The sequence below is a fragment of the Passer domesticus genome, chromosome 3 (assembly GCF_036417665.1).
Source record: "Passer domesticus isolate bPasDom1 chromosome 3, bPasDom1.hap1, whole genome shotgun sequence".
Lineage (NCBI taxonomy): Eukaryota > Metazoa > Chordata > Aves > Passeriformes > Passeridae > Passer > Passer domesticus.
In genome coordinates, this window is record NC_087476.1 from 31069897 (window position 1) to 31097536 (window position 27640).

The following is a 27640-nucleotide window of genomic DNA, read 5'->3' on the forward strand; positions in this document are numbered from 1 at the left end:
CAGTTTTTGAAAGGATTGTTGTGAAGTTTAATTGAAAACAGGCTATTTCACATGTCATAATTCACCAAGTATTTAAAAAAGTAACCTCAGAATCTGAAGTAAATACAATTCATTTATGGCTAAATACTTATGAGAAGAAGGGATCATATAGCTAGCAGACACTGCTGTATGCTCTTTCTTTTAGCAGTTTTATTTACTTAGAACAAAGGCAAACCCAAAGAAAAGTTGCCTTTTAAGCACATTTCTTAATTGTGGTAATGACAAATCCCTTCTTTAAATCACTTTTTCTGAAATTAAAAAAAACTGGTTGGTCTAAAAGTTTTTTTGTTAGACCCAAAGAGGTAAAGATTTTGAGCAGAATTTCCAAGCTGTGTAAAAGGTGAGATCCTTTAGTCTTCCACATCTTTCTGAAGTCCTTTCCATCCTGATGCATTCCTCTTTCAGCCTTGTGAGCTCTTTTCAGTGAGCCTCCTACATCTCTTGGGTTCCAGCCAGCCCTCTGAGAATATCAGTGGACATCTTCATAATAGGATCCTTCTTTTCCTTCCGTGTGTTGACGTTTGGCGTATCGTTTTTCACGTGTGACTGAGCGCCCGCTGGACCAAGCGCGGCGGTTCGCGGGAGCCTCCAGCTCTCCTGTTCCAGCCTTCCTGCGGGCGTTCCCATGCTGGATACACTCGTGCTGGGAGACTTTTGCGTGACTGCAGCAGGGCTGGCACTGAGACGAAAGCAAACAGAATGTAGGAAATAGCTGAGTGATCTCTCTCCCTCTGGTTCTGCTCATCTTTCTGATCCCTCCCCAGCCTACGTTCTGAGATGAATTTGTGCCTGTGTAAGGGCTGCCCAGCAGTCTCTGTTAAACAGGCTGAAAGCTGTAGTCTAGGGCTTTTTACACTACCAGCAGGATGGTGATTATAATATTTATTGCTGCATATTGCCAGTTCTGCAAAGAAGCAGAAGACCTTATTTTCAGGCCTTGCAGTCAGATACGTTTGAAGAGGAAGCAGTCTGTTTTTATATGTACATGTATTTGTGCTCCTCATAGAACATTATTTGGAGGCTTAAACTTTGACAGTGAGTTTGCTTTTCTTGGGGAGAAATGCCACTTCTTTTCACTTCCATTTAGTATCATTAACTGAGCTGACAGGTATGTCTGTATCTGAAAGATTCACCAGTTTTAGTGATGTAATTAGCCACTGTCATGCTAAATACATAATAAAACCTCTATATTAAAGCAAAAATTTCAATTGCAAATTCTTCTAAAGAAGACCCAAAAGCTAGATTTCTTGCTACTAGGGTTACCTGGGAAGGTACCCAGATATACTCTAGCAGACTCATAACTTTGTTTCTCATTCTCTTCTATTACAGACAGACCATGACTAGGAATTCATCTTATACTGGCACTTAGATTGAGGGATCAGGCCATTTGTTCCTCAGTAATTAGGGTTATGGTTCACTCTCTGTGCATCTACAGTCAGGATGGTATGGAAATGGGTGATTAATTCTTTATCAGTGAAAGCAAGGAACAGTTTTCTGGGATGTAGTTACAGTTGTAGCTGGATGGACCCCACGGGACATATTTGTGTACATTCATTGATTTGTGTAGGACTTACTGATGGTTGCCTGAGAGTTTTCTTTCTGCCTGATTCTGTATTGTGTCTGTATCTATCAGGTCTTCGATTAATGAGTATACTTTACTAATTATAATAGCTAAAATAGTCAAACCAAGGGAAAAGGCAAAGTGGAGGGACAGAAATGATGTGTTATTAAATGCTGTAAATAGATGCTGTTACTATTCTGGATTCACAAATGGCAGGCAAAATGCAAGGGAAGAAAGGCTTTAGACACCAGAAACTACAGTGAGTAGCATATCATAGGAAGGTCTTCATTTCTGCCATAAGGAACACTGGTTCTGTACAGTAATCATCTATGAGTAAGAATGCTGCTGGTGGTTGTGAGCAGCCAGGGAGCTGTTGAGGCCTTCTATTATGGGTGTCCTGCAGTCATGAGATAGCTGCACTTGTTCAGGATATTAGAAAAAAATCTTAGAGTAACATTTTAAATGGTTCTTCATAGGATTTCAGGATCTTCAGGTCTTTTAAAATTTTTCACTCATTTCAGAACAACCAATTTTCAACTTGCTTTTTCTGATGGCAAGCCTACTGATTTGTCAAAAAACACCTGAAGAGGAACACCTGAAGAGGAGGCCTGGTTAACTAGCAGCATTTGTTGCCTTGCCCTTCCAGTTGAAAACACTTAGTTTTTGCTTGTGCTGTAAAGATGGGGCACTTCTGTAGCTACACAAGATCCCCAAAGTGATGAAGCAATGAACTATAGCTGCATCTCTGCTCTGCTCTCACTGCTGTGCTCCTAGAACCCCGGGATGTGTGGGAGCACATCTCTGCACTGGCTGGGTGGCTGATGATCAGCCACAGGAGTTTCTGGTTCTCCTTTTGTAGATGGGTCCTTCCTATTGCTGCCCACTTCCTCACCATTTTTTTACATGGTTTTGTGTGTCCCTGCATATTTGGGAGTTTTTTTATGAAATACAAGCTTAAGTAGTGCCCTTTGCAACCTTAGAAAATGCCTTGGTTCATATCAGCAGCTTCAGTTCCAGTTTGTACAGAAACCCACATGAGAGGAAAGTGTTCAATACCTGTCTCTACTTTTCCACTTCAGGGTACCAAAGAGAGCTGCTTTTCCAGAGGGATGATGGCTCTTTTAGTGCCTTTGGAAATGAAGATCCCTCTGGGAGCACATGGTGAGTAGTTCTGCCAGAAATAATTGTGGAATTTTAGTTTTTTAGATATTTTCCCTGCATCTGAAAAGTTTTTGTGAAGCTGGTAAAAGTTTCCAGCTGTATTAGCCTTTTGCCTGGTTTTCATTAAGTGTTTAGGCCAACTCTAAGTCTTTCTTGCTGGATAACATATTGTCAAAGGCATTATTAGGGCAAGGCTTTTTAATTTTGGGAAAAAACCAAAAGGAATGATGAATTATTTTAACCAGATAAATAGTTTTGTCTGAAGGTTTTTTTTCTGTTGCTTTCCTCAAAGGAATGAAGAATTACAATTAAATTACTTATTCTTGCGCTTGACTGAAACCATTTAGGGCTGTGTGATCATCACTGCTTCAATCAGATTATCAGTTATCTCCATACTGGAAGCTGAAGACTGACTAAGACATTTTGTAGGGGGTGAACAGAGTTACTGGTGGTAAAAATTTGTTCTACTTGCATCTGTCACACTTCCTTTTATTGGGACTGTAATCACAGCTGAAAACGTCTTTTCAGTGCTGAGTTTCAGTCCAGGATGCATACTCTAGAGCACAGTCATGGAAGCCTGATAGATAAGGGAGGGAGGTTCCAGTGCTTTGTTCTGCTAGCCCTTGCTCAGTTCAGATGTACTGACATATTTCAGCACATGCTTCCGTCCCTGTTACTGTGCCACTGAATGAGACTGACTTCTGGACTCAGTGGGTATCTTTGATTGACATCAGCAGGATTTGCCTTTGACCCAATATTGATGGATTGGAAGATGAAGATTGCTTACCTGTACTGGCAGCTCTAGTACTTAAATAGTGCAGTGACAAGTTACATGAATGCACATTTGGAAAGAAGGGAGTTGAGGGATAATGTGGGATGAATAATAAAACAACCAAGGTTATTTCAAGGGTATCATTACAGGGATAGTGCTGGTAGTTAACATCAAACCCATTACTGCATTACTTTGTAAATTATAACTTCTGTCCAGCGGCAGAAGGCAGGAGAGCAATGTTTAAAAAAAGATATGCTTGTGCTGGCAGACTCAGAGTCTATACTCTGTATTAATTTTTGAAACATAGCTGAAGAAGGGGTGATCTTCAGGAAAAAGGACATATCTTCATTTTTTTGTGGATTAAGTTTAGTCTACTTGCTTATCTGGGTGAGGCATGCATTTTGCTCTGCTTGGTAGGGGTGTGTAGAGCACCTTGTGCTTTATGATATTCTTATATCATCTGAAACAGAGGAAGCTGTAATGCATGGCTAACTTTGACTTACTTGATGAACCTTTCCCCCAAGGTTATCAGCTTTTGTATTGAGATGTTTCCTTCAAGCTCGTCCGTTCATAGATATTGACGAAGATGTACTCATGGATACAGCTAAATGGATTGTCCATCACCAGAAATTAAATGGAGAGTTCCAGGAGCCTGGGAAAGTGTTACACAGTGATCTTCAAGGAGGCACCAACAATCCAATTACTCTCACAGCTTACATCATGTCATCCCTCCTGGGGTTCCCAGATAAACGGGTATTGAAATTCATAAATATGATTCATAGTTAGGAGAATGCTTCATAAATTTTCATAGTACCTGACAAATACTTGGTAGTTAATATAAATAGAGGAATATTTGAACACAGACAAAATCTAACCTGATTTTGTTAAATATCCCTTAGCTATTCAAAGCAATGCAAAGTTGTGTTAAGCTCTTCAGTTTTATATTTGCAAAATCTAAAGGCAGTTTCTGTTAGCAAGAATACTGTCATGACTTGAGTCCAAGAACTTGGAAAGAAATTTCTTGGGGGGAACTAGTCTTAAAGTTATTAAGCTATTCCAATTTAATTTCATAAAGACAGTGCCAGATCAAAAGGTTTGCCTTTGAGATTCATGTGTGACTCTGAAAGAGATTTTCATTGCTTCTTGGCTGTGGTTTTGGGCTAGTAATTTCTGTGGTTCAGTGAAAATTTTTCTTTTACATTAATCTATTCCAAGATATGTCATTCACTGTACATTCTTCAATATTATCTTAATTTCCAGCATGCTTATGCCATCAAGAGTGCTACAAACTTTCTAGAAGAGAAATTAGAAGAAGGCATTTCAGATAATTACACATTGGCACTTGTGGCATATGCATTGTCCTGGGCAAAAAGTCCAAGAGCAAAGGAAGCACTGAATATGCTGAACCAGAGGGCAGAACACCAAGGTACTGCACAAATATCTTACACAGTTGTACAGATAGATTTTTGTCAAATTTAAAAATATTTATCATATAATATCTACAACTCTGTGTTCAGAATTCAAGTATGTTCAGAGTACGATATAGAAAATTAGTTAAGAAGTCCCAAGATATAAGAAGTGTCCATAAATGAGTGGCAATTCACAATAAGGCTTAGGCCTTCAGTCTCAGTTACTGTGTTCCTGATAGGAGTACTGTGATGCTTTTGGAGGACATGACTTGTCAGTTTTCCTGTTTTACTATGCACCTTGTATGATCAGCCTGGTTAAAGAGAGAGAGATGGATGAAGTCCCCTGTTCCAGTGTAGTTTGGAGAGATTAGGAGAGTATTGGGGAGCAATGAGTATTAGAAAGAAGAGGTGAAATATTGGACTTTCTGTAAGGCAATGCAGAGGTCTGCTGCACTTTCTCTGGGGACCTATCATCTCAGTATATTTAAACTCTTTCAAGTTCAGCTGAATTCTTTTTCGTAATTTGGGGGAAGAACAGACCATATGGAGTATATGAAATAGAAGTTTTTGGCTCAAAATAGTAACTGTCATCTTGAAGAATCCAAAGGAATATGTGTTATAGCCTAGCAACGGAGCCTTTTGAGTATCTGTCTATGTTTACTGAGTTAGGCCTTTTGGACAGTCTCTTCTTGGAAGAGCAGAAGTCATTTTTTTGGGTAGGCTTTACTCAAGAATGAGTCTATTGAGCAGCTGTGCTGCCTGAGGTGCCTTCTCTGGTCCTGAGAGAAAGGACCATGAGAACAACAAGGTGGCCTTTTCAGAAGGGCTTCTTTATGTGAGCACTTCTGGCTGACAAGGAAAGGATCAGTGTAAAGTTCACTGAAATCACTTGAGTGACTGTTTAGACTCCAGATTTTTTTTGTATCTAGATTCAAACATTGCTGAGGAAGTACCTTATGGAAGACACACCTAAACATTAACACAATGTCATAGATCCTTCCTTGCTAGAGCCCATGTGTAAGCATTAATGAAGGTTTCCCCTAAGACTTTCCCAGAAATCCAAAGATTTTAGTATGTAGATCAGGTTATTGTTGGTTCCTTTTACAGGAGAATTTCGTTTTTGGGTAACACCTGCTTCTGAAATGTCTGACTCATGGCAGCCACGGTCCATTGATATTGAACTTGCAGCATACGCTCTGCTCTCTCACTTTCATCAAGACAGATTAGCCGAAGGGATCCCTGTCATGAAATGGTTAAGTCATCAAAGAAATCACCTTGGGGGATTTTCATCTACTCAGGTAATATCTTGTCTGAAGGGGTTTTGCTATACTTTCTAAACAAGCAGTGTATATTTCAAAATTTAAAAAGACCATTCTTACTTAATAATTACTGAATTTTGTTTTACTGTAACAGTCTTGCTTATGTACAAGCTTGAATTATTGCCATCTTACTCCTGAACTGCCAGTTTTAGTATTTTTGGCAAGTCTAATAAAAAAGAGAATTAGAGGGAGACCTTCTTTATGTAATGTACTAATAACAAATTAAGAAGAAATAGTAGTGCCTGTGGAAAAGTAATTAAACATATTTTCAAAATAAGTATGATGAATATATATGCTTACTTCCTTTCCAAGGAGAGAAGCCTCTTTTTATTCCTGCCATGTGTGGGTCTTCAAACTCCTGAAAAGCAATTAACTTAGCCATTAACTGAAGGGAGTAAGTTTCAGAAAAACAGTCTAACCTAATCCCTCTTTTGGCAGTTGGTCTTAACTTACTAATGTATTTTGTCCTTATTATTGCATAGATTTTTGATGGGCCATGAAATTTGGAATATCTTTACTATCTCCAGGATGTTTCCATGTTATTGAAGCCATGTCTTGTAAGCTGTGCTGGCAACCAAAAAATTAGATAGTACTTTGGATTGCATTGGTTTAAACTAGCTTTTAAATTAACTACAAATGCTGGTCACAGTAAAATGTCACATTTCCTCATGCTGCTTGGTACCAAGATGTACAGCCTATCCTTCATTCTTTTCAGATGTTGGTTGGTATTAATCTGAGAGAAATGTGTTCTGAGTACAATGCATTTTAAGAACTGGCCAGGTTCCCCTGAGGTATAAGTGCTTTCCTAATGTGTTAATTCTTGCTTATTATTTGAAGAGGTTAATTGAAGCATTAAGTGAGTTTAAAAAGCTTTTCTCTATTCTCCAGAAACCTATTTTACTTGGAAGTTTGAAAATCTATCAATTTTACGCTTGAGGGTAAAATTAAAAAATTAATTTAATCATTTTGTTCTTCCATGGTCTAAACTGTTTAGATTTGAAAATTGCTCCAATGTCTTGCTAGGTGACTTTTTAAATTTGTATAAATTACTCCATAGTTTTTTACTTAACTTTTAAGTTTGCTTTAAAAAATAATGTTTGGAGTGTTTCCTTCCATGAGTTACATAAGAAACTTAATATATTCTTGCACAATAAGGAGGAAAGCATTAAGTTGCATGTGTGATGCCTTATAAATTGGGTGTAGTAATTCACCATAATCTGTACACATGATACAGTTTACTGTGAATTTGCAGTTGCTAATCAGCTGATCTTTCTGCATTTTAAGAAATCAGTGAAGCAGGTCATCTCAGACAAGGATGTGGCATGGGAAGGAGAATGTGTTTTGGTTTTTTTTTTTTTTTATGAGTTAGAGTGAATAGTAAGCCCATACTAGCCCTTTAGGGTATGGCACAGTCACTATGTTGTTGTGCATGAATTCCTGTTACGTCAGAATTTTGTTATTGGAAGAGACCTAATAATAGGTAAAGTATCTGTATGCCAAGGCTGAAAGGCCAATTTCTTCACTCTGATTAACAATGCAAAATGAACCAAATGAACAGTAAAAGTCCCTGAGATTAGAGACATATATTTGATTACTGTATTTCTTCCCAGAAAATAGTGGATGTTAAAATTCTCATTTCCTAAACTGGGCTGGACCAAACATTCAAACACTGCCTCTTGTGTTCAAAACCTGGAGAGCTAAGCCTACAGTCACACATAAAGATGAAAAAATATAGATATGACTGGGTGTTTGTAAATATATTCTGCAGTGGTTAAACAATTGCACAAAACCTTTGGACCAAAACAGAGGGAAACCCTTTGAAGTTGTTGTTGAGTGTCTGATAAAAATTCATTTCAACCATTTGTTAAAATTAGTGTTGATGATTTTTCAAACCTGTAGCTTTTGCATCAATGATCAAGGCTCTGAAAAACGCCTGTGCAGTACTGAGTACTTAATGCACAGTCACTAAATAAATCTAGAAAGTAGCAATGTTGTTACTTTCCTCTGTGTCTTTCTCCGTGGTTGGTGTGTAATTCTGACTGTTGTGTCTCTCAGCTTGTCAGGTGTTGCACACACCTTGCACAAGAGGAAAACTTCCTTGGCTGGCTCCCACCTCATTTTCCATTCCCACAGTAGCTAACTTCTTGTCTTGTGTTGCTCTCTCTTCTGGGCTGGGATCTTCATGCTAGGGGAATCCAGAGATACGGAGGTGGCTGCAGGAAGATTCCAGCATAACCAAGAAATGGGTGAATGCAGGGACTGTGAGCTCCCCAAGGCATGGTCTATGTGCTGTGCTGGCTGCTTCTTTCAATACAGAAGGGTTTGTTTCTCTCAACAGGACACAGTGGTGGCTCTACAAGCCTTGAGTCTGTTTGCAGCTCTCACTGCAGCAAGCAAAACAGAAATGGATATAACAGTGACAGCCCCTTCTTTGGAAATGCCAGAAACATTCTCAATTGATACTCGAAATCGTTTCCTGCTTCAGACTAAGGAGGTACTGTAAAAAGCGAGGAATACTTTTGTAAAGTCTGCTGATTTAAAGTACGTTGAAAATACTTTTTTTTGCTCATCTTTTTTTTTTTTCAGATTCCCCCTGCACAACAAATGACAATTACAGTGTCAGCGGAGGGAATGGGATTTGCTGTCTTTCAGGTAGGCAATGCAGGCAATCGGGTAGGTATTCTTGCTGAAGATATGCTTTCTGTAAGGAAGGTGTGTTTTTGAAGTTTTATAAAACATGTTGATAGGAACAGTCTTCCAGAATGTCTTAAATCAGTAGCAAAGCAGTTCACTAATGAGGATGTGAATAAAATATGTACGTATTCCTGTAGTTTCTGACCAATGGTGTGGCCTTTTAAGACAGTTTTGGGGCACTTCCATGAGCCAGAGCTGTATCTAAGCAGCCCTGTCCTCCTGCAGAAGTGCAATGTCCATTTGCAAGAAAAAGGACTGTAGTGGTATACTAGCAGACAGAATTCAGAGTAAAACAGGTGTGTGGACTAGGCAGAAATGCCTCATTGAGAACCTGTGGTAAACCATTATAAGGTACAGATCAATACAGAGTAAGATTGCATTGCTAGTTATAAGAATTATTTTCCTTTCATTGAAGTAGAAAGCAACAAAAACTAAAAAGAGGAGGTTATTACAGCTGGGTTCTCCAGCAATTTTTACAGTGTTCAGCAGTAGCATGAAAAACAGAGTCAAAGGATCCTGCAGACTACAAACAGTAATAGATACTTAGCATCAACCAAAGTGTGGGCATGGCAGAAAGTGGAAGGAGAAAATACCATATCAGAAAACAGTGCTGCATCTAACTTCCCTGTGCCCTTTCCATGGCAATTGGTTGTGACCAGAGAGGTGAAAGAGCAGACCTTGGAAAAGCTAGCAGACTCAGAATCTCTGAGCATGAGAGACTCATTTTATTGAGAGTATAAACTTATACTTGATGACTGTGTCATAAAACAAGAGTTCCTACTGGACTACTAGTCACAGTGGAAAACTGAGACAACTGATCCAAAGTCACCTTTATGTATCTTCAAGTTTTATGCCAGGTTAGATTCTATCTCAAGTTCCATCCAACTTATCTTTGACTTTAGCATTCTTATACATTTGGGAAGCAAAAAAAAGCCTGGTGATGGTTGGTAAATGTGTTTTGGGATAAAATACCTTTTCAAAGAAGTCCTCACAGCTGCCTATCAGCAGTGAACAGCAGCTGGAGATACACCTCATTCATTCATCACCAGTCTGCAAAACCCTCAAGTGCTATAAATCAAAACCCGTGTTTATTAATTCCCAGAATATAAACAAAGTTACAGCAAAGTTCAAAAGTTTTAGAGGATAATTTAGATTCAGACTTGCAGACCAAGATAGGAATGAACATCTCAGCAGGACTGCGTTCACACATCTGTGGTTTCAGTGTGCCTGTGTGCGTGATTGTGTGGAATGTAACAAAGTGGAGCTCCAGAACAGTTAAGACTACTTAACCCTAATAATTGTTGAGAAATACTCCTTGATATTAAGTCAGTTAATTTGTCAGGCGAGCAGATGAAAAACTTTTCAGCAAATTGTTTCCTGCTGGAAAACACTGATTTGTTGAAATTAATACCTTTTGTGAAAATACATTAGTTCCAATTACATTATTTTCAGCAGGAAAACTTCACATTCTTCACCAGACATGCTAGTTTGACTGGGCAGAAGTCTTCCACCAAGAACAGTCAGTTGACTTTTGGGAGCATTCCCTGGGGTGTATAACACCACTTATAAGTTTCTGTTTGTTGCATGAATGTGGAAATGTGCTCACAAAGAACTGCTGTTCAGGAACCAAGGCTAAATTATCTTGTTAATTTAGGTCACTGTGCTGTTGCCTCTTTTCCAGAAGCTTTGAATCAGAGATGCTGTGACTTGATTCAGACTATTACACTTAACACCCTGGAGTAGTTCCTCCAAAATGTCTTTGCTGAGATCAGTTCCTTCCTTCTGCTTCCTTTAGCAGGTCTGATATTCTTAAAGAAAGAGCACCGAGGACACTGAATGAGATTTCTTTTTTTCCCAGACATAGGCTAGGTCTGGATCAGATTTAATAAATCATATATCATATGATATTGCAATTACATTTCTTCAGCTGGGTTTCATTGTCTTGGGCCCATCAGAGTACAGTGGTAAGAATCACTATTCTGGGATTTGGCTTTCTCACCAAATGTAGTATGTCAAAACAGTATTTCATTTAAATATCACACAATACAAGATTCAATCCATTAATGGAAACATCATGCTTTCCCAACAGAATGGATTCTTAGGAAATTTTATTTTTTGGTAAAATATCACTGTCTGTGCGTGCAAGTTGGCAGCGCATTCACTCCTGACCCTTCGGAATCTCATAAAATGTATTTATTTTGGATATTATGATTGTAAAGGCAGACATTTACTTATAGCTTTTTGGTCCTGGTGTCAATAAAGTTTTCTACTCGTCTCTCCATTGTAGGTATATCCCATTGTGGGTATATCCCATGCATGACCTAAGACACTTACTCTGCAAGAGGGAAGAGAGGATGGGTTAGGGTATTATGAAAGACGCTCTAGGGAGAGGAGTCAAAGAACCAATCTGCCTTAGGAGGCCTGCTGAAAGCCTTGAAATAAAGATGTTTCTTCTGTGAGCTGACTAAAATACTTGGCATGGCCCATGACTTCTTGGAAGGAAGGAGAATGCCGCTAAAATCTAGAACTAGCAACAAGGGGAGGGTGGACAGGCTCAAACAAGGGTGGGTATGGGCAAAGTGGATAGGTGAACAAGATCTCCTCAATCTCGTGATGAAGTGTAGAGAGGGAATGAGGAAAAACTCTCAGAATTCCCTGCTACTCATTACTGGAAACAGTGACTTTTTTTCCCACTGTATTTTTATTGGACTTAGGCAGAGGACTGAATGTTATTTAGTGTGATGGTACTGAAATAGGTACATGATGAGATGCACACATATTTCTCCATTACCGTTTTAATGGATATTGAGTACTCAAAAAGGGACAGAAAATATTGGAGATGTTTTCATTGAATTCACATGCTCAGTCAAGCTCATTTATGCTGCTAGTTTAAGAAGAAAAAGGATAGGCATTGATTAGGGGATTATCAATGTGCCACATTTTTAGAAGTGTAGTGCAGTTGATAGTGTCCTAGTTGATGGTTGATACTACTTGAAGCTTTACTCTCATGCAGAAAACTAGCTTTTAGTTTTCTCTCCTTGGGCCTCTCACCAGAAGTGGGTGCACTATACACAAGACTGGACCAGTTCTGCCTTTAGCTTTGGCAGTTGCTTTTTAAAAGTTAAGAAATATAGTTGTTCATTTTGTTAATTTAATGTGAGTTTCTGTATAATAGCCTTCTGTCTCCAAAGTGAGTGTATATACAGAAGAAGGCTTTAATTAAACTCTGTGTTGTGAAAATGTTGTCCTTCATTGTCGTGAGAAAGAGGGAAAAGAAAGTCAGACTAGAACAGCAATAGCTTATTCCATGAAAATACTAGCTGATTGACCTGTTCAGTATGTGGTTTCAGAACATCCTGCCTTGGCAGTAAGTTCCCATTCATTAGCTTTTTCTGGCAGAAGTTAAAACAGTTTTGTTTCTATGGTGACAGATTGTTAAGGCACTGCTTTTTGTGTGCCTTCAACTGGCAGGCTTTCTAGATTGGTTTCATCCTTGGTACTGCCTTCTCCTGTGGAGCAGTTCGACATGATAAATCTTCACAGTTGCACCATGGCTGTCCTGAGTGCCTCTGCACTCATACAGCATGCTAAATTCAGGAATGTTGGGCAGGACAATGGGAATTATGTGTAGAGATTGAAAGGAGGAGCATAATTTTTGGGTTAAAAAGTGAGAGACATGGCAGTAAAAGCAAATTTCAGAAATTAAAGACGATTCCCTCAGTCATCCAGATATAACACATAGCATGGTGAGGGAGGAGTTCTTTGCTTTAAGTAGAAAAATAAGCAGAAAGTGGCTAAAATAACTCCCCTTGCAAGACCCCAGTATGCATTTTTCTTGGCTAAAGAAAATGGAATGAGAAGTGCTTCCAGAAAATCACAGTCCTTCTACAATGGTTTCAGGTAGCAAATGGAAAATTGTCAGTCCAGATTTAAAGGTATGACAGGGGCTTGTCCAAGTTATAGGTTAGCAAGTCAATTATAGGCTAGCAGGTCTGTGCAAATGTGTGTTTCCTCATGTGAAGGCTCCTCTGGTGCTAGCAACTTGGTGTTTAAATCACACTGTTTGCTGTACGTGTCATCTGATGTCTGTACTTTCAATCCACAGCTGAATGTTATGTACAACACAAAGCACGACAATCAGAGGCTCAGAACTGTCCAAAATCAAGAAGCCTTTGACTTGAATGTTGATGTAAAAGATGATAAAGATGATACAAACCACTTGATTTTGAATGTGTGCACAAGGTATGTAAATCACTTGGAGAGTCTCATACATGTCTTTGTATATACCAACTTCAGATTGCTTTAAATAAGCTAAATTATCCATTTGTTTGTAAGAATTTACTAATGTCTGGGATATAAATGTATACCTGAGGACAATAAAAATTACTTTGCACAAATGGTAGTAGTGAAACTAAGAATCAGTTTATAAATAAATTTTTACTGGCCAGGTGATTTTTTTTTACTGTTACACATAAAGATTGAGGTACCCTAAATGTTAGAGGAATGTGGAAGTATTTGTATGAAATACAAGAAAAAAAACTCAAGTGCTTTTGAGCTACAGGGATGAGTGTGGACAGACTGGAAAATTGAATCAGTATCTCTGCATTCTAACTTGAGTAGCAAACTCTGACAAGGGCCTATTGCTCTTACCTTTTATGAAAAGAATCCTTTGCTTTTGATACAGAAGTAGATTTTTTTGTAAAGAGAGAAGGAAGTTCTGAAGTGCTACAAACACCATGAAGTAATCATTCTTTTTTTCATCTCTGTAATTAACTTCACTCAGAACAATTTTGGCAGAAGACAAAATCCATATTTACATAATGATAAATTCCCTTTACCTTATTGTGCAACTATATTTGTGGTCTTTCATTCACCAGTAGTTAAGAACCTGGTAATAGAATACAATACATTATTCTAGATTTGAAAGAGGTGGAAAGTTTTCCACCCAGGCTAATTCTGTTCTTTTTACTGAATAAGGGGGAGGGCATAGGAGGATATGGGAGAACGTGTGCATCTGGGGTGATGTTTCTTGTTCAGTAATCAGCTGCTAAGAACTGAGCTGAGACTTCTCAAGTTTCATCTCAGGGACCACAGGACAGCCACCAGGTGTTACCTGGATAGAATTTACATTACATTACACATAGGTGACTTTGAACTGCATATTCCTTGGTCAGCCAGTCAATCAAGTTATTTGTCTCCTTTGTGCTTCCATTTTGCTTGCTGTGGAAGTGTTTATACACATATTTAAAATATATATTTGAAGGTGTTTGTTTTCTGGCAGTTTCTTCAGTATGCATTTCCTAGTGTAGTTAAAGACCACTGCATATTCCATATGAAACCCTATAGGACATTTTTATCTTACTATATATATATGTATTTATGGTTTTTGACTTTTATAATCCACAGTAATGTTGAAATGACTGCATTTGTTGTATTTAAGGATTTAATCTGTTTGTGAATATTTCCTCTAGAAGTACTGTTTTCTTCTTGTGGCATTATACATATTAGATATGTAACATCTTGTTACATTCCTTGTAAATGCAAGATTTGCAAAGTACCACCTGATCCACCATGATTCCTCTTACATGCCTTTCATCCACAACCTTTTTTTGCTATTTATTTAAACTTTGCACACCGTATGCCTTGACTATTCTTACGCTCTGCCTTCCACAAGGGAGCTGTGACTGGAGATGAGCCTGTAGGTGACACCATCATACAAATAATCAGCTATAGAGAATATGATTTCAGTAGAGAGCATTGATTTAATTTGGGAAATAGCCAGCAGGCATAAAGCCAGAGCTCTGTTTTTATATGTTTCTAATATCCAGTTCAGTGACACAGATGGTGGGCAGAGACACTAGAATATGAGAGCTCTTGAAACAGAAGGGGCTTGTTCTCTTTTAAACTCTGCTATGAAGTGTCAACAGCATTCTAAAGTCTAGCACAAACTTCTGACATGTAAAGGGTGTACATGATGGGTTTGGGGTAAGTCTGTTTTGGGCAATCTGGCTCTCTAGCCAAGACCTTTTGCTTAAAATACAGAGAAGAGCTCCATCTCTGTGGGCATCCTCTAGGGTGGTGATGCTAAGTGTTCAAAGAATAGAGGGAAACCTAGTCACATTGAAAATCAGCCTCAAGAGACTACTTGGAACACTTAGTTCCACAATCAGTTCCATCAGCTCTTATTGTGGAAAGGGACTGGTACTTTGAGGAAGTCTGTTTAAATGGCTTAGGCTATGGCTTCATCTCTGATTGCTGAGCTTGGTGGACTAGTCATCTTCCTCTTCTTTTCCCTATAAATGGTGTATAATATATGCCGTATCTATATTCCTAAATTAGTTTAAAGTTGGCCTACTTATGATATTTATAACATGATCTGGCTTTCTAGTAGAGAAACCAATACAAAAAGGCTGTTGAAATCTCACGAGTGGGTATGTGTAGTCTAGCTGTGGGCATGCATCTAGCTGTGGATATACATAGGTACCGAAGGCTTCAACTTCACATTTTTTATTTTTTTTTAATCTGGAGAATATCCACCTTCTCTCAGCCAGCTTGATAGGGGTTGGCTATGGTCTTCTTAACTGGTATTATTTATGACACTAGAGCAGATGATGTCTCATTCAAATTGAAGTGGTTCTTGGTTAGAGGAGCTAACACACTCTCTGGGAGGCAAATACCCAGGATTGCTACCTTTTTCCTAAGTCTTACTGCCTACATACCTTTTCCAGACATGGGAAACTGATCACTGATGGTTCATTTTACTCTCTCATTTCTGCTTTCTCTCTACACTAGCTTGGTTTTGTTTTCTCTTTGCATCATCTTTGAGAGGGTCTCACCCTGATCTCATATTGCTGATGAGCTGAAACATAAAGTTCAACTGAAAATATTATCCGTTTTCCTCAGGTACAAGTTTCAAGTCTGTCTTTCTCTTACTGGTCGTTCTTGCATGATGATTTTTTCCCCTTTTTAAGAGACCATGGAGTTGAAGTGATGGTACCACAACCGCCCTCCAAGTCTGCCTCTCTTCTGTTTTTGAGAGCCATATCCTCATAAATTCTAGGGATATATCTAATTCACTCCTGACAGTACCAAGATAGTTTGGTTCCATGTTGGTGTTTTAGTAGCACCCCAGGCTAGCTAGACAGCTATTTTACTCTCCTCTTATTGGTAATTATGCAGAAATAATTATATCCAGTTCCAATTCAATTATTTGTTTTCAATAGCAGCTACTTTGGCACAGTACATTGTTGAACAGATGGTTTCATTTTTTTCTAATATTGTGATCCAACTGAAGTCAGCAGTTGTGCTGTATTTCTTTCAAAGTTGTATCTGCCTTGAATCAGCCAGGCTTAACAGCATTGCTTTGAAAGCAACTCTTCCCCTTTATTTTTTTTAACTACTCAGCTTTACAAAGAAATAGTTTAATTATTTTCAATACTACCAGCCTTTCGAAATGAGGATTGGAGACACTTCTATTTTAGTGGAACAATAATCATTTACCTTCCATGCTAAGGCAGGGGAAACTCTTCTGCTACCTGCTTTATTTAAAGCAGTAGAATCTTTTGCAGGTCATTTAGGTGACACTTGTGGCACAGAGCACCATAAATATATTTTGATACATCTGTTATGCACCGTAGTGTGCAAAGTTTGCTCAACAGAGCAAACTTTTACTCCAGCATCTGGTTTTCACATTGGAAGAAGATATAATAGTAAGCATTATTTAGGAAAAAAGAGGGGACTCAGCTTATTAAATATTCTTCCAAATGTGGATTAATAACATGGCTATGCATTCTAAAACGGAAACTTTGTGAAATAATTTGGTGATGAGTTTGTTAATGGTACCATCAGTCTCTGTGCAGGAAATATGAAAAGATCTGGGAGACTTCTTTGGTGTATACACCTGGATCTTGGCCTCCAAAATGAATGAAAGTAAAACAATGCATTCATGAGAGGAAATACATATATTTCAGTACAAGAATTCCTACAGCAGTTTCTTAATAACTTTTTTTGAAATGTGTTTAATTGCGACAGTTTCTGCATATTTGTAACATAAATCTGTACTAATAGGTGCCGATTGAAAGTTCCTCATGGTGTCAGTGTAGTCTCTCACATGATTTATGTATTGCAGTTTTCTCAGTGCTAAACCAGCTTTTGCATATGTGGCTAAAATTAGCTGGAAAAATAATTGGGAAATTAATTATTAGCTCTTTATCATTAGACATTTTCTTGTGAGTATTTTGTTCCATTTGTTTCCCAAGTATTAAGCATTATTACTTCATTAGCTGGAACTTAACGATCAAATGTTCTCTTTGGAGAGTGGGCTACTGTATTTCTACTGAAAGTTTCTTTGTCTCTGTGTTTTGAAAAGGTACTTTGGTTCTGGCACGGCTCCCAGGAGTGGTATGGTCCTCATGGAGGTTGGCTTACTCAGTGGTTTCTCTGTGTCACCAGATTTTGTTCCATTAGAAAATACCGTCAAGAAGACGGAAAAAGACAATGGAAAAGTCAACCTATACTTCGACTCTGTAAGTTGGAAATAACAAAGAAATGTGTTTGTGGTGATTTTAATCTTGACTCTGACATTGTTAGGCTTTAATTTGGAAAGACGTTATGATTGTGTTCTTTGGGGAAATCAACATCTGCTATTTACATGGAATTAATAGTTCTATTTTTAGTGAGACTGATTGGATAGGTGTAACTCAGTTGTATTTGTAAGGGGTTTCTGAATTAGGCCACTTAAAAATCACACATAAGGCGGCAGACATATCATGAACTCTGTAATTTGACCAAAATTACTGCAAAGATGAAATAATCATCTTTATATGCATCCTGACTCTGAAGCCTTTAGTAATGGACTACCACTGAGCTAAAAGTCCTTAGCTCCTCCATGAAGCCACCATCCCCAGGGTTCTCAGGATGTTTCTCTTCTGTTTTTCTAGCTAAATGAAACACAGGTTTGTGTGGATATTCCAGCTGTGAGAGACTTCAAGGTGGCAAATATCCAAGATGCTTCAGTGACTGTACTGGATTACTATGAACCCAGTAAGTGTCAGTCATTTCAAATGGTACTTAATTATTCAGAAGTCTAAAAGAAAGTTTCTTCCTGTAGGAAGAGGAGAAATTCTAGTGAAGAAAAAGCTGCATTGAACTGTAGTCTTTTTGGACATTTACATGCCCAATTTACTAACAAGTAGTATTTTCACTTATCTGTTGTCCTAATGGGTTGATTCCTCAGCTGTTGCAAATTTTCTGGCCCAGCATGTTCCCAAAACTATCGAAATGAAGCAGGAGCTTCACTGTGATTCACTTACCAAGTTAATAATTACCTCTTGAGTAGCTATGCCATCTGTTTCTTTCTTAAACTAAGAGTCCTTCATGGGAGAAAATGCCAATGTTTTGACTTCTGTTGTTACCTAAAAAAGGTGTACATTGAAAAAAGAGTTTCAAAGGTGTTTTATTTAGCGGGAGGGGGTTTTAGGTTGGTTTGCTTGTGGTTTTTGGGGGCTTTTTGTTTGTTGTTGTTGTGTATGAGTGTATTATATATATTATGTAGTATGTGTTGTGTTGAGTGTGTTTTAGAGATGGGCAACAAAGTTTTGGTAAAATTAAAAGCAAGAAAAAATTACAGGCTGCTGGAGAAGATACTAGGTTTTCATTATATGAACCACTTGGTACATTACTAAGGATTTGGTCTTGGTTTGAGATAAGGAATAAAAAAGTTGTATAGGCAATTTTTCTGTGCTTTTTTTAGCTCAATACAAAAGACAACCTAATATGATGTGTGCTACTTCAGCTAGACAAAGATCACATTTATTCTATGTAGGCTGAAATTATTGTTCATTCATGGAATTTTAAAGTAACATAGGAAATTAATGGTTATAAGTACACTGTCCATTAATTAGAGCTTGTTTAAGGGCTAGAGGCTTAAAAAATTACAGCAAGTTTTTATTTGACAGAAATACATAAGCCTTAGAATATATGGCTGAAATGAATTTCCAGTTCCTGGGAGAAGAGCTCAGGATCTAATCTTTCATAAGAATGCTGTTAGATAGGCTAATAAATATGTTTGTTTAAAGTTACAGGTAAATGCACATGTAAATGTTCTTATTATATTTAAATAAATTTAGTTCATAAATTCTCAGTTAGCAAACTAATATTAAGGACCAAAATTTATATGATGCAATCAGTGCTGTAATTTCTTTAATTTCAAGATAGTGGTTTGTGGAAATACTATTTGAAAGGACACCATTTCTATCAATATATAGCACAGATATATTATTGATCAACAGATATATACATATATATATGCCATGATTGAGTTCTGGGAGAATTCCTTCCTGTCTAATACAGGAATGTGATTTAATTTTATTATTTTCCATCACTGTTGTAGTTGGTGACCCAAGCTGCAGGGTTATATTTTATGTGATGATGACAGATTCATGTCAGATTCAGAGCTAGGAAATGCTCTGGCATTTATTGATAAATGTGGTTTTGTTGTGGCAGATAGTACAATTGACATATGTGTAAGAGCTGGCTTGGATGCCAGTAGAGCAGTATTCTCTTACCTGACACTCTATAACTAACTGGATGTCACTGTTTGGTAAACATTTTGGCCTATAAAATTATGTGTTTTTTAAATACCCTGAGGCTTGTAATGAAAATGAAAATAATTTTAGTTAAAAAATGCCACTACTAAAAAAAAAAGTTACAAGGTCTCTAGTTGGAAGGAAAAAAAAGAGAAAAAAACCACTATGAGGAAGAAACTTTGCAAAAGCTTGTTCTGTGAGCAATTTCTGTGCATGGATATTTCTGAAATGATTTTTCAGACTTCTAGTCTGGCTCTGTAGCAGCCCTTCAGGGAATGGGAGAGTAAAATACAAGAGCAGGACCTAGGTGAGGTAAGCAGTCCCAGATTTGGGAAGCTGGTGCTTCCATACATGATAGTGAGAGAAAGAGTCAGTCAGGAGAGACCTGACTCTTAAATGTTATAGCCAGCAGCTTGCCAGGTAAAACATTTGAGTTCCTTTGTCATGTAGGTAGGGGCAAAATTCCATTCAAAATGTTTGTACAAGGTTTGTGAACACATTGTGTCTAACAGTTGAGATTGAGTCTATGAAATTGTGCCTTTCACCAGGTGTTGGCCTGAATATTTTGAGATGTTCTGGGTGAAGAAAAATGAGTAATGCCTGGGCTTAAATATCTGGGAAGCGTTCTGCAGTGTATGATGAGCTCTGTGTCAGAGTTTAGTGCATCCTTTAAAAATTATTTCTTTTTGAAGCTGGATTTTTGGTAATTTTCAGAAGTTTATTAACTGATGTTAACTAACCTTTCTGAACAGGAAGAAGAGCAGTGAGAAGCTATAATTCAGAAGTAATGCAAAGTGTAACCTCTTGTGACTTCTGTGAAAGTGATTGCAACCTTTGCCACCGAGATGGTTCTGCAGCCTTGCTTCAGCACTCTTCATTGGCCTCTTTGTTCTGTGTACTCTTTGTCCTTCATGCAAACTTGCTGTGCAGTTGGGTGCTGTAAAAGGAAACAGATTATGTTTCACATCTAAGGTTTCCATAAATTATCCAAAGAAAATTTTATGTTCAGATACCAGCCCGTCTTTAGTGATTACCATGACCAAACTCCTGCTGTGTTCAGGGAGAACTGGGCTGGCCCATATGGTAAATGTCTGGCTGTGCCAGAAAACTTCTATGAGTGTCTGCTGGAAAAGCTTTCCAAATGTTAGTTTCATACTGAATTTATTTTCTGAAGAAGCACAGAGTTACTGGGAAAGCAGTGTGATAAAAAGTAAGCTTAGCTCCACATTCCCACTTTGTTTTTACCCCAGCTTCCAACTGTGCTTGTTTTTTAGGGATGTTAGTTTACCATGCTTTTCCAAAACACTATCTGCTTCTCCATTAGGGTGTTGATAAGCAATGATAGGAGCTTGGTATCAGAGTTCACTTTGTTCTGTTCTGAATATGTGACGCTCCACATTAATACCGAATTTCTTTGTGTGCTCTCATGGGGAATAATATGAAAAAAAAAAAAAAAAAAGGAGCTGGCTTCAAAGCAGATCCAAGAGCCAAAAAGTACTGCATTTACAAACTGCTGAATGCTCCAGAAAGTTGTCAGTCTTCTTTTTTTTTTTCTTCAATCATTACAGAGCAGATAGGTGGATTTTTTTTTGGTCAATTTATAAGCTAATAATGCTTGAAAATAATGCCTCAGGATGTTCTCATGCATTTTGCTCTGAAAGGCTTGTTACTGTAAATGTGTCAAAGATAAAGTCTGTTTATCAGACTTCATTTTTCCAGGGTTATTCAGAAACAAATGCAATTCTCTTTCCATGTGAGAATGCTGGTGTCAGCTGGCATATATTTATGGCCAGATGAAGGAAGTTTGCTTTGAGCCTGTTCTTGTTTTTTTTGATGTCTCCTAGAAATGTCACTCTGGGGCATCATTTATGTCCTGTGCTTTCAGCATCACTTTGTCAACAGTTCAGGTGGCATACCCTAAACATTTGTTTACTGCTCTCAGTGCCATGTGAGTTGGTGGCCCTGGATGCCATCTGTACCTCTCTGCTGGTGGTGGGAGAGGCTTTTAGGAGGCATGGGCTGCATATGCACTCAGTCCAGCCAAACGGTTCACACGCTTACTTTGCTTTGACCACGTCCGTGTATGCTCAAGTGCTCTGCTGAAGTGGAATGGAGGAGAGGGATGGTTAAAAGTAGCAGCCACTTTGACATCCAAATCTGGTCTTTGCACATGGGGAGAATTACAGATCTCTGTGAGTGTGGAAATGTGTGAGCTTGGGAGCTTGCTCCTGAGTGAGTGTATGAATGCATTCTGTGTCTGGCAGCCAATCTCTCCTTGTACACTACCTGTAATATCTAATGCTTATTTCCTTTTGATAAGACAGCCAAACTGTTACAATCATAGTTACTGAAATGAAGTTAATAGCTGTCATGCTGACTAAGAGGGGTGGAAGTTTTAATTTCTATTGATTCCCTTTCTTTCATACCTTTTTTAGACGGAGTGTGTTTTTGCGCACATGTAATAATATGGCAGTCACTTTCCTCAAGCAATTTCTAATTTTTATTCCATTTTTTCTACTGCTTAAAATGTATATTTTTGTATTTATGCTGATCTATAATGTTGTTCACAAAGGAAATTTTGCATATTAGCATGGGAAGAGGCCTGAACTTCCTGGACTGGGGGTGCCTTCTATTACCTATGTATAGGTTTTAACTGCAGAACTAGTTTAGATGAGGTTATTTGTTTTACTTCACCTGTTTTTGGAATTTACAATGTTTTTCACAAATTTGGGGTTCTGTCCTGTTTCTTAGGCAGAGCTTAGTCCTGGTTCTACATGATCATTCATGCTTTTCACTTGTCCTTGGTGTGTTTTTGATTTAGCCTTTTGAGTAGCTAATTAGAGCCTGAGCAGAATGTGCTGCTCTGACCCACATGAAGTAATGTATTTATTGATGCCAAGCACGCTGCTTAGTCAGTTGGATGGATGCAGGATCTCACCCTCTGTAAGTCATTCACCGGGTTACATGGCTCCAAAGCTAAGAGAAATGAAGGTACAGAATTAAACACATCTCTGCATCTCAAATCCCTTATTCATTTACGGGAGCCTAAATCCAAGTGTACCAAGTGTAAGATCTGGAAAAACTTCTCATCTGAACTGCGATGTGTTTTGTTGTGGGTTTGATTTTCTTGTGACCTATGAAAGTTGGTCTTCTCTTGTCCTTGAGAACAGCAGACTTGACAAGTCATTTATCTCCCTTTAATATAATTTCAAAACCCCAAAGCTCTCATACTTCCAGGTTTTACTATATGCAGGGCTTCTGATAGGGACATTGGTACCTGATTAATGGTAGGATAAAGGGGCTTATTTTCTAGACAAGATGTGCTGGAGATAAATTGCTCTTTTGCAGTAGATAGTAGGAATAAATTAGTTCTGTTTTGCATGCAGTCCAAACTTCCTGAAAATCCTTCAAGAAAAACAGATTTAAACTGCTTAGTTAAGTTTTGGATAGTGCAGCTTTTACTAGTATTCCCTTACATTTGTTTTTGAGACAAACAACACATGTTTTTAAATGACTTTTGGCTGCCTTGCACACTATATTAAGAATCATCAGTTATAATGTACCATGTCAGGGAAATTGTTGGAGTCAGTCCTCTTTTATTCTACTTTATTCTATACAGAAGGCATTTTATTGCAGGCATCCAAATCTGCATCTGTCTCAAGCTATTTTAAAGAAACCATGTACACTGTATGACTTTAAACAAATGTTTACACTAGGTGGCTTTAGCATTCCTGCCTCAGTGCCTTCAGTCACTTTGCAGTAGTGGCTGGTGCTTTGAATGAGTTGCAGAGGATAAAATTTGTACTGTGGTGGCAGTGAATAGAATATTATTTGGCATAGCGAATTTTTTTTTTGTTTTCCTCATCGTTGTGTGGGAACCTTTACACAAATGCTCAGCATATGTATTATCCCCATTGCTCTATAACACCCATTTTGGATGTTAGTGGGGGCCATACTCCCACTGAGGTTAATAGGAAATCTTGTAGCAGAAAATCTTTTGGAACTCTTTAGCAATAAGTTCTACAAGGAGTTTTAAGGAGTGATGCTAAAAACAGTAATGAAAATGTATTTTGGAGGGAGTCTTCGTATATTGTCTCAACTTTTCTGCTGTTCATTGAAATCTGAGTGTACGCTGGTATTTCCCATGCCCTTTTCAGCTACAGGGTGTCAATGGACATGGTCTGTCTAGGGCCCTTAATATGCTATTGAATCAGTAAGAGCCATTTATTTAGGATTGAGTGAAACAAAACTATAATGTATTTTAAAGGTGTTTCCCCCAAATTCTGCCTCTGCTGTCATCCATGATCTTAGCTGAGGGTTTCTCTACAGGATTCAATGTGGGTGTCATTTAGAGATCTTCTATACTAAATGCTGTAGCACAGAATGGGGAATGATTGCTGCTTAACAGGTTTAGAGCACCTCAGAATCTGCAGGCTGGCCGGTTTGGTTCCCAGCATGGCACCACCATAGAATGGTTTATGTTGGAAAATGCATTGGAAAATCATTGGGTCCAACCATTAAGCCAGCTTTGCCAAGTCCACCACTAGATCGTGTCTCCTAGTGCTACATCTATACTCTTTCTAAATACCCCCAGGGATGGTGACACCACTTCTTCCACTGGCAGCCTGTTCTGATGCTTAACAGTGAAGAAATTTTTCCTAATATCCAATCTAGACCTCCCCTGGCACAACTTGTATCAAACAGAAGCAGTGCAGGTATTCCCAGTTAGCTTCCATACCACATGCACCTGTTCACTTCACAAGCAGGAGTTTGTGGCTTATGCACATCAATGGCACAGGATAAAAGGAGGAGGTGGCCAGATGGGTGCAGGAGAAACACGAGAAGCGGATCCAGTGTTCATAGAATTGTAGATTGTGAAGCAGTTGGAGTGGACTGTAAGATTATCTTGTTCCAACTCCTCTGCTGTGGGTAGGGACACCTCACACTAGACCAGGTTTCTCAAGGCCTTACCCAGCCTGGGTTGAACACTGGGTTGAACACTTGAACACTGCCAAGGTTGGGGCATCCACACCCCACCCTGGGCAACTTGTTCCGGTGTATCACTACCCTCACAGTAAAAAAATTCCCTAATATCTAACCAAAGTTTCCCTTCTTTCAGTTGGAGCTCATTACTCATTGTCCTGTTACTACAGCTCCTCAGAGGCCCTCTCTGGCTTCCCTGCAGGCCCCCTCCAGACACTAGAAGGTTGTTGTGAGATCTCCACACAATCTTCTCTTCTCCAGGTGAACAGTCCCACCTTTCCCAGCCCGTGTTCACAGGGGAATCTACCCTGGTGAAGTGCTCCAGTTCTCTTATTAGCTTCATGGCCTTCCTCTGGACTTGCTCCAACACTTCCATGTCTTTATATTACAGGCCTCTCTTTTGCCTTGAAAGTCACTGTTGGCAGTCAAACCTAAAATACAAAAATTGGTTTTATTCAGTTATCAAAATATTATCCTAGCAATATTTCTCTGAATATGTTGTTCAAGTTGGTATGAATATTGACAAGATTTGATTTTAGCTGAATCCTGCAGAAAGCAGATGCGTATACGTAGCTGTTCTAGGCTGCAGTGTTCTGCAGTGTGCAATGTATGTGCATAAACACAGGATCTTCACAGTGCCCAAACCAACAGCACTGTGTTCTGTTTTTAGGAAAGAATATATTAGAAAGCAACTAGTGCCTACTGGCATAATTTTTTCTGTCTAAAACTCTAAGAAAGAGGATTCAATTTTAATACTAATGACTAATATTATTTTTGTTATAACGTTTCTTCTTATACCATAAGTTCTTATGCAGTGAACCATGTCTATATGATCTGAAGATTTTGAAATTAGATGCTTAATTTATCTATAAAATATAGCAGCAGTTGTTTTCTTTTTCCTATATCAAAATATTTCACTTCCATACTGTTTCTTATTAATTTTAATGTATTTCTGTGTGCCAAATGGAAATGCCATTGCTCTATTGCTATTCTATGCAATGCAATAAAGGCTGATAGTGTGCTGTATTAGATTAGTCTAATTTTTCCTATAGATAGATTGTTTTCAGATAGGTATGAGCATTAATGCCTTATATACTGCATTTGACTCACCAGTACTCTAATTTAAGGTTATCTTTAAATTCAAACAATTTGTTGTATTTCTTAGTAGCTACCCAAAAACTTCATCAGCATTGCTTATATCTTAAAATGTTATAATATGAACTGGGGTTTTTTTGATGTGATTTTTAGTTTTGTTAGGTGAATAGGATACTAAATACAAAGAGAAAATAAAAATATGCTGGATCAGCAGAAGTATATAAACAGGTATAATGTCCTACTGATTGGCGCATCTCTTCTTTTTCCATATCAGACCTTAAACAATTTGAACTAGAATTCTTGACTACCTTGAGACATAGTCAGATACCCAATTTGATCTAAGTTAATATAATCATTCACATTTCCACTTTTGATCAAATCAGAAATCATAGGAAAAGAATGCTTTTATGAGCTGTTTTGAGCAGAGGTGAACTAACATGCCAACTTTGCAAATAGCTTCTCTCTTTTCAAGTAATAAAGCAAATGTTAAGGAACTAGACTGTTTCAAAGGACTTTGGAAGATTGTCATACTTTTATTTTTTTTCAAATAAAGTTTGCAATAGCTATTTTTAAATGCTATTAAAGATGACTTTTAATAATATCTGTGTAATGTTTGCTTGTTTAACAATACAGCTACTTGTAGTAAATCACAGTTTCTGTACACTGCTGACCACTACCCATCCTCAGCACTTTTTAGAGGTTTCCTCATCTGTGTTTTAAAGCTCAGAATTTAATAATATAAATAAAATTTTCAAAAAGTATTACAACAGTGGCTTCCCTGGTTAGGCTGTAAACAGTCACCTCAATTTAAAAGTCTACTATTTTGTTTAACATGAAGTTATTGCAAAGTTTGCTGGTATCTGTAAAAGAGGTAGCATAAATAGTCTTGTGTGATGAGATCAGTTCAGGTAGGCCCCTTGTGGTCATGGAGAACACGAGGAACTGTACTTTTGTTGAAAAGGAGAAAATCATCCAGATACAGAGCTAATTGCTGAAGTGAAAGTAAAAGAGCACCAAGAAATTTTTATGTCAAAATATTTTATGCAAATGTAATTGAATTGATGTGCAGAATTTTTTTTGGGTGACCTGCTATTTTAAGTGCCATTTTTCATGGTTTAGAAGTTTGGTCTCCCTGACACTGTCTTTTCCTAATTTTCTTCATAATTCTCTTGCTGTTCCTTCTGCCTGAAAGCTTCCTGGCCCATTTCAGCTCTGAGGTCAGGATCTGCTCAGCCTGACTTACCTCTACTGCCCTGACCACCTCTCCTATAAGTTCAGTGGCCATTTTTGTGCTTATGTGTCACAGATACTTCCGAGCCTTTATGACCTGTCAAGACTAAAATCTTCTCTGTTCTCATGGAGAAATAGCTATCAGCTCAAATCCAGAATGAGTGAAAAACACTTGGAATTTGTCAGCACAGATTTATGAAGCTGAAATAATCTGTAACCAACCTAATAGCTTTCTGTGGTAAGAGAATTGGCTTTATTAAGGCTTTCTCTCATAATTTTTTTCTGTTTCAATATTGATAATAGTCCTAAACAAAGCAAATTTGGAACATGAGATATTCTGATGATAGATCAGTCTCTAGAAAAGTGGCTTTGGAGCAAGCTAAATGTAGAATGGTAAAATGTAGAAGCAACCAGAGCTTAAGTATAAATATTTGTTCAGACATACATACCATCCCTTCCTACACAAGAAGTGTCGGGCAGATGAGTGTGTAAGTAGTGCGTGAGTGGTGATTCATCTTTCTCCAGCCCCGTGGACACTTTAAAAGAGCTGTGAGCCCACGCTGAGGATGTGCTCGTTGGTGGTGCTCACGCTCAGGCCGCAGTACCCTGCTCCTCATGCTGTGCCAGCACAGCACACGCCTGCCCAGCCCTAGCTGGGTGTGCATGTCCGAAAACCAGCCACGATCCTAGGCATGGCTACTTAGGTAAGTGAGGATTTTAATATGTCTGAAGCAAAGAATGAGAAATCATATCCCTAATAAAGAGGAATAAAATGACATAAGAAAGGGCCT

At 38.2% G+C, this 27640-nt stretch overlaps 1 protein-coding gene and 1 long non-coding RNA gene across 3 annotated transcripts in view; both read left to right on the plus strand.

The window, feature by feature from the left end:
* Nucleotides 1–23790, plus strand: part of CD109 (CD109 molecule) — an 85628-nt gene extending 61838 nt beyond the window's left edge. For both annotated transcript variants that reach the window (XM_064412414.1, XM_064412413.1), the window contains 10 exons: nucleotides 2680–2761; nucleotides 4058–4286; nucleotides 4794–4959; nucleotides 6050–6240; nucleotides 8600–8755; nucleotides 8848–8913; nucleotides 13061–13197; nucleotides 17324–17480; nucleotides 17895–17997; nucleotides 20294–23790. In XM_064412414.1, coding sequence (XP_064268484.1) covers nucleotides 2680–2761; nucleotides 4058–4286; nucleotides 4794–4959; nucleotides 6050–6240; nucleotides 8600–8755; nucleotides 8848–8913; nucleotides 13061–13197; nucleotides 17324–17480; nucleotides 17895–17997; nucleotides 20294–20484 — 1478 coding nt within the window. In that variant the 3' untranslated portion in view covers nucleotides 20485–23790. The remainder of the gene's footprint in view (nucleotides 1–2679; nucleotides 2762–4057; nucleotides 4287–4793; nucleotides 4960–6049; nucleotides 6241–8599; nucleotides 8756–8847; nucleotides 8914–13060; nucleotides 13198–17323; nucleotides 17481–17894; nucleotides 17998–20293) is intronic.
* The window catches only part of LOC135296273 (uncharacterized), a 200414-nt gene that overhangs the window by 61675 nt on the left and 111099 nt on the right, over nucleotides 1–27640 (plus strand). The window contains exon 2 of the long non-coding RNA XR_010358336.1: nucleotides 24558–27553. This is a non-coding gene — a long non-coding RNA (uncharacterized LOC135296273). The remainder of the gene's footprint in view (nucleotides 1–24557; nucleotides 27554–27640) is intronic.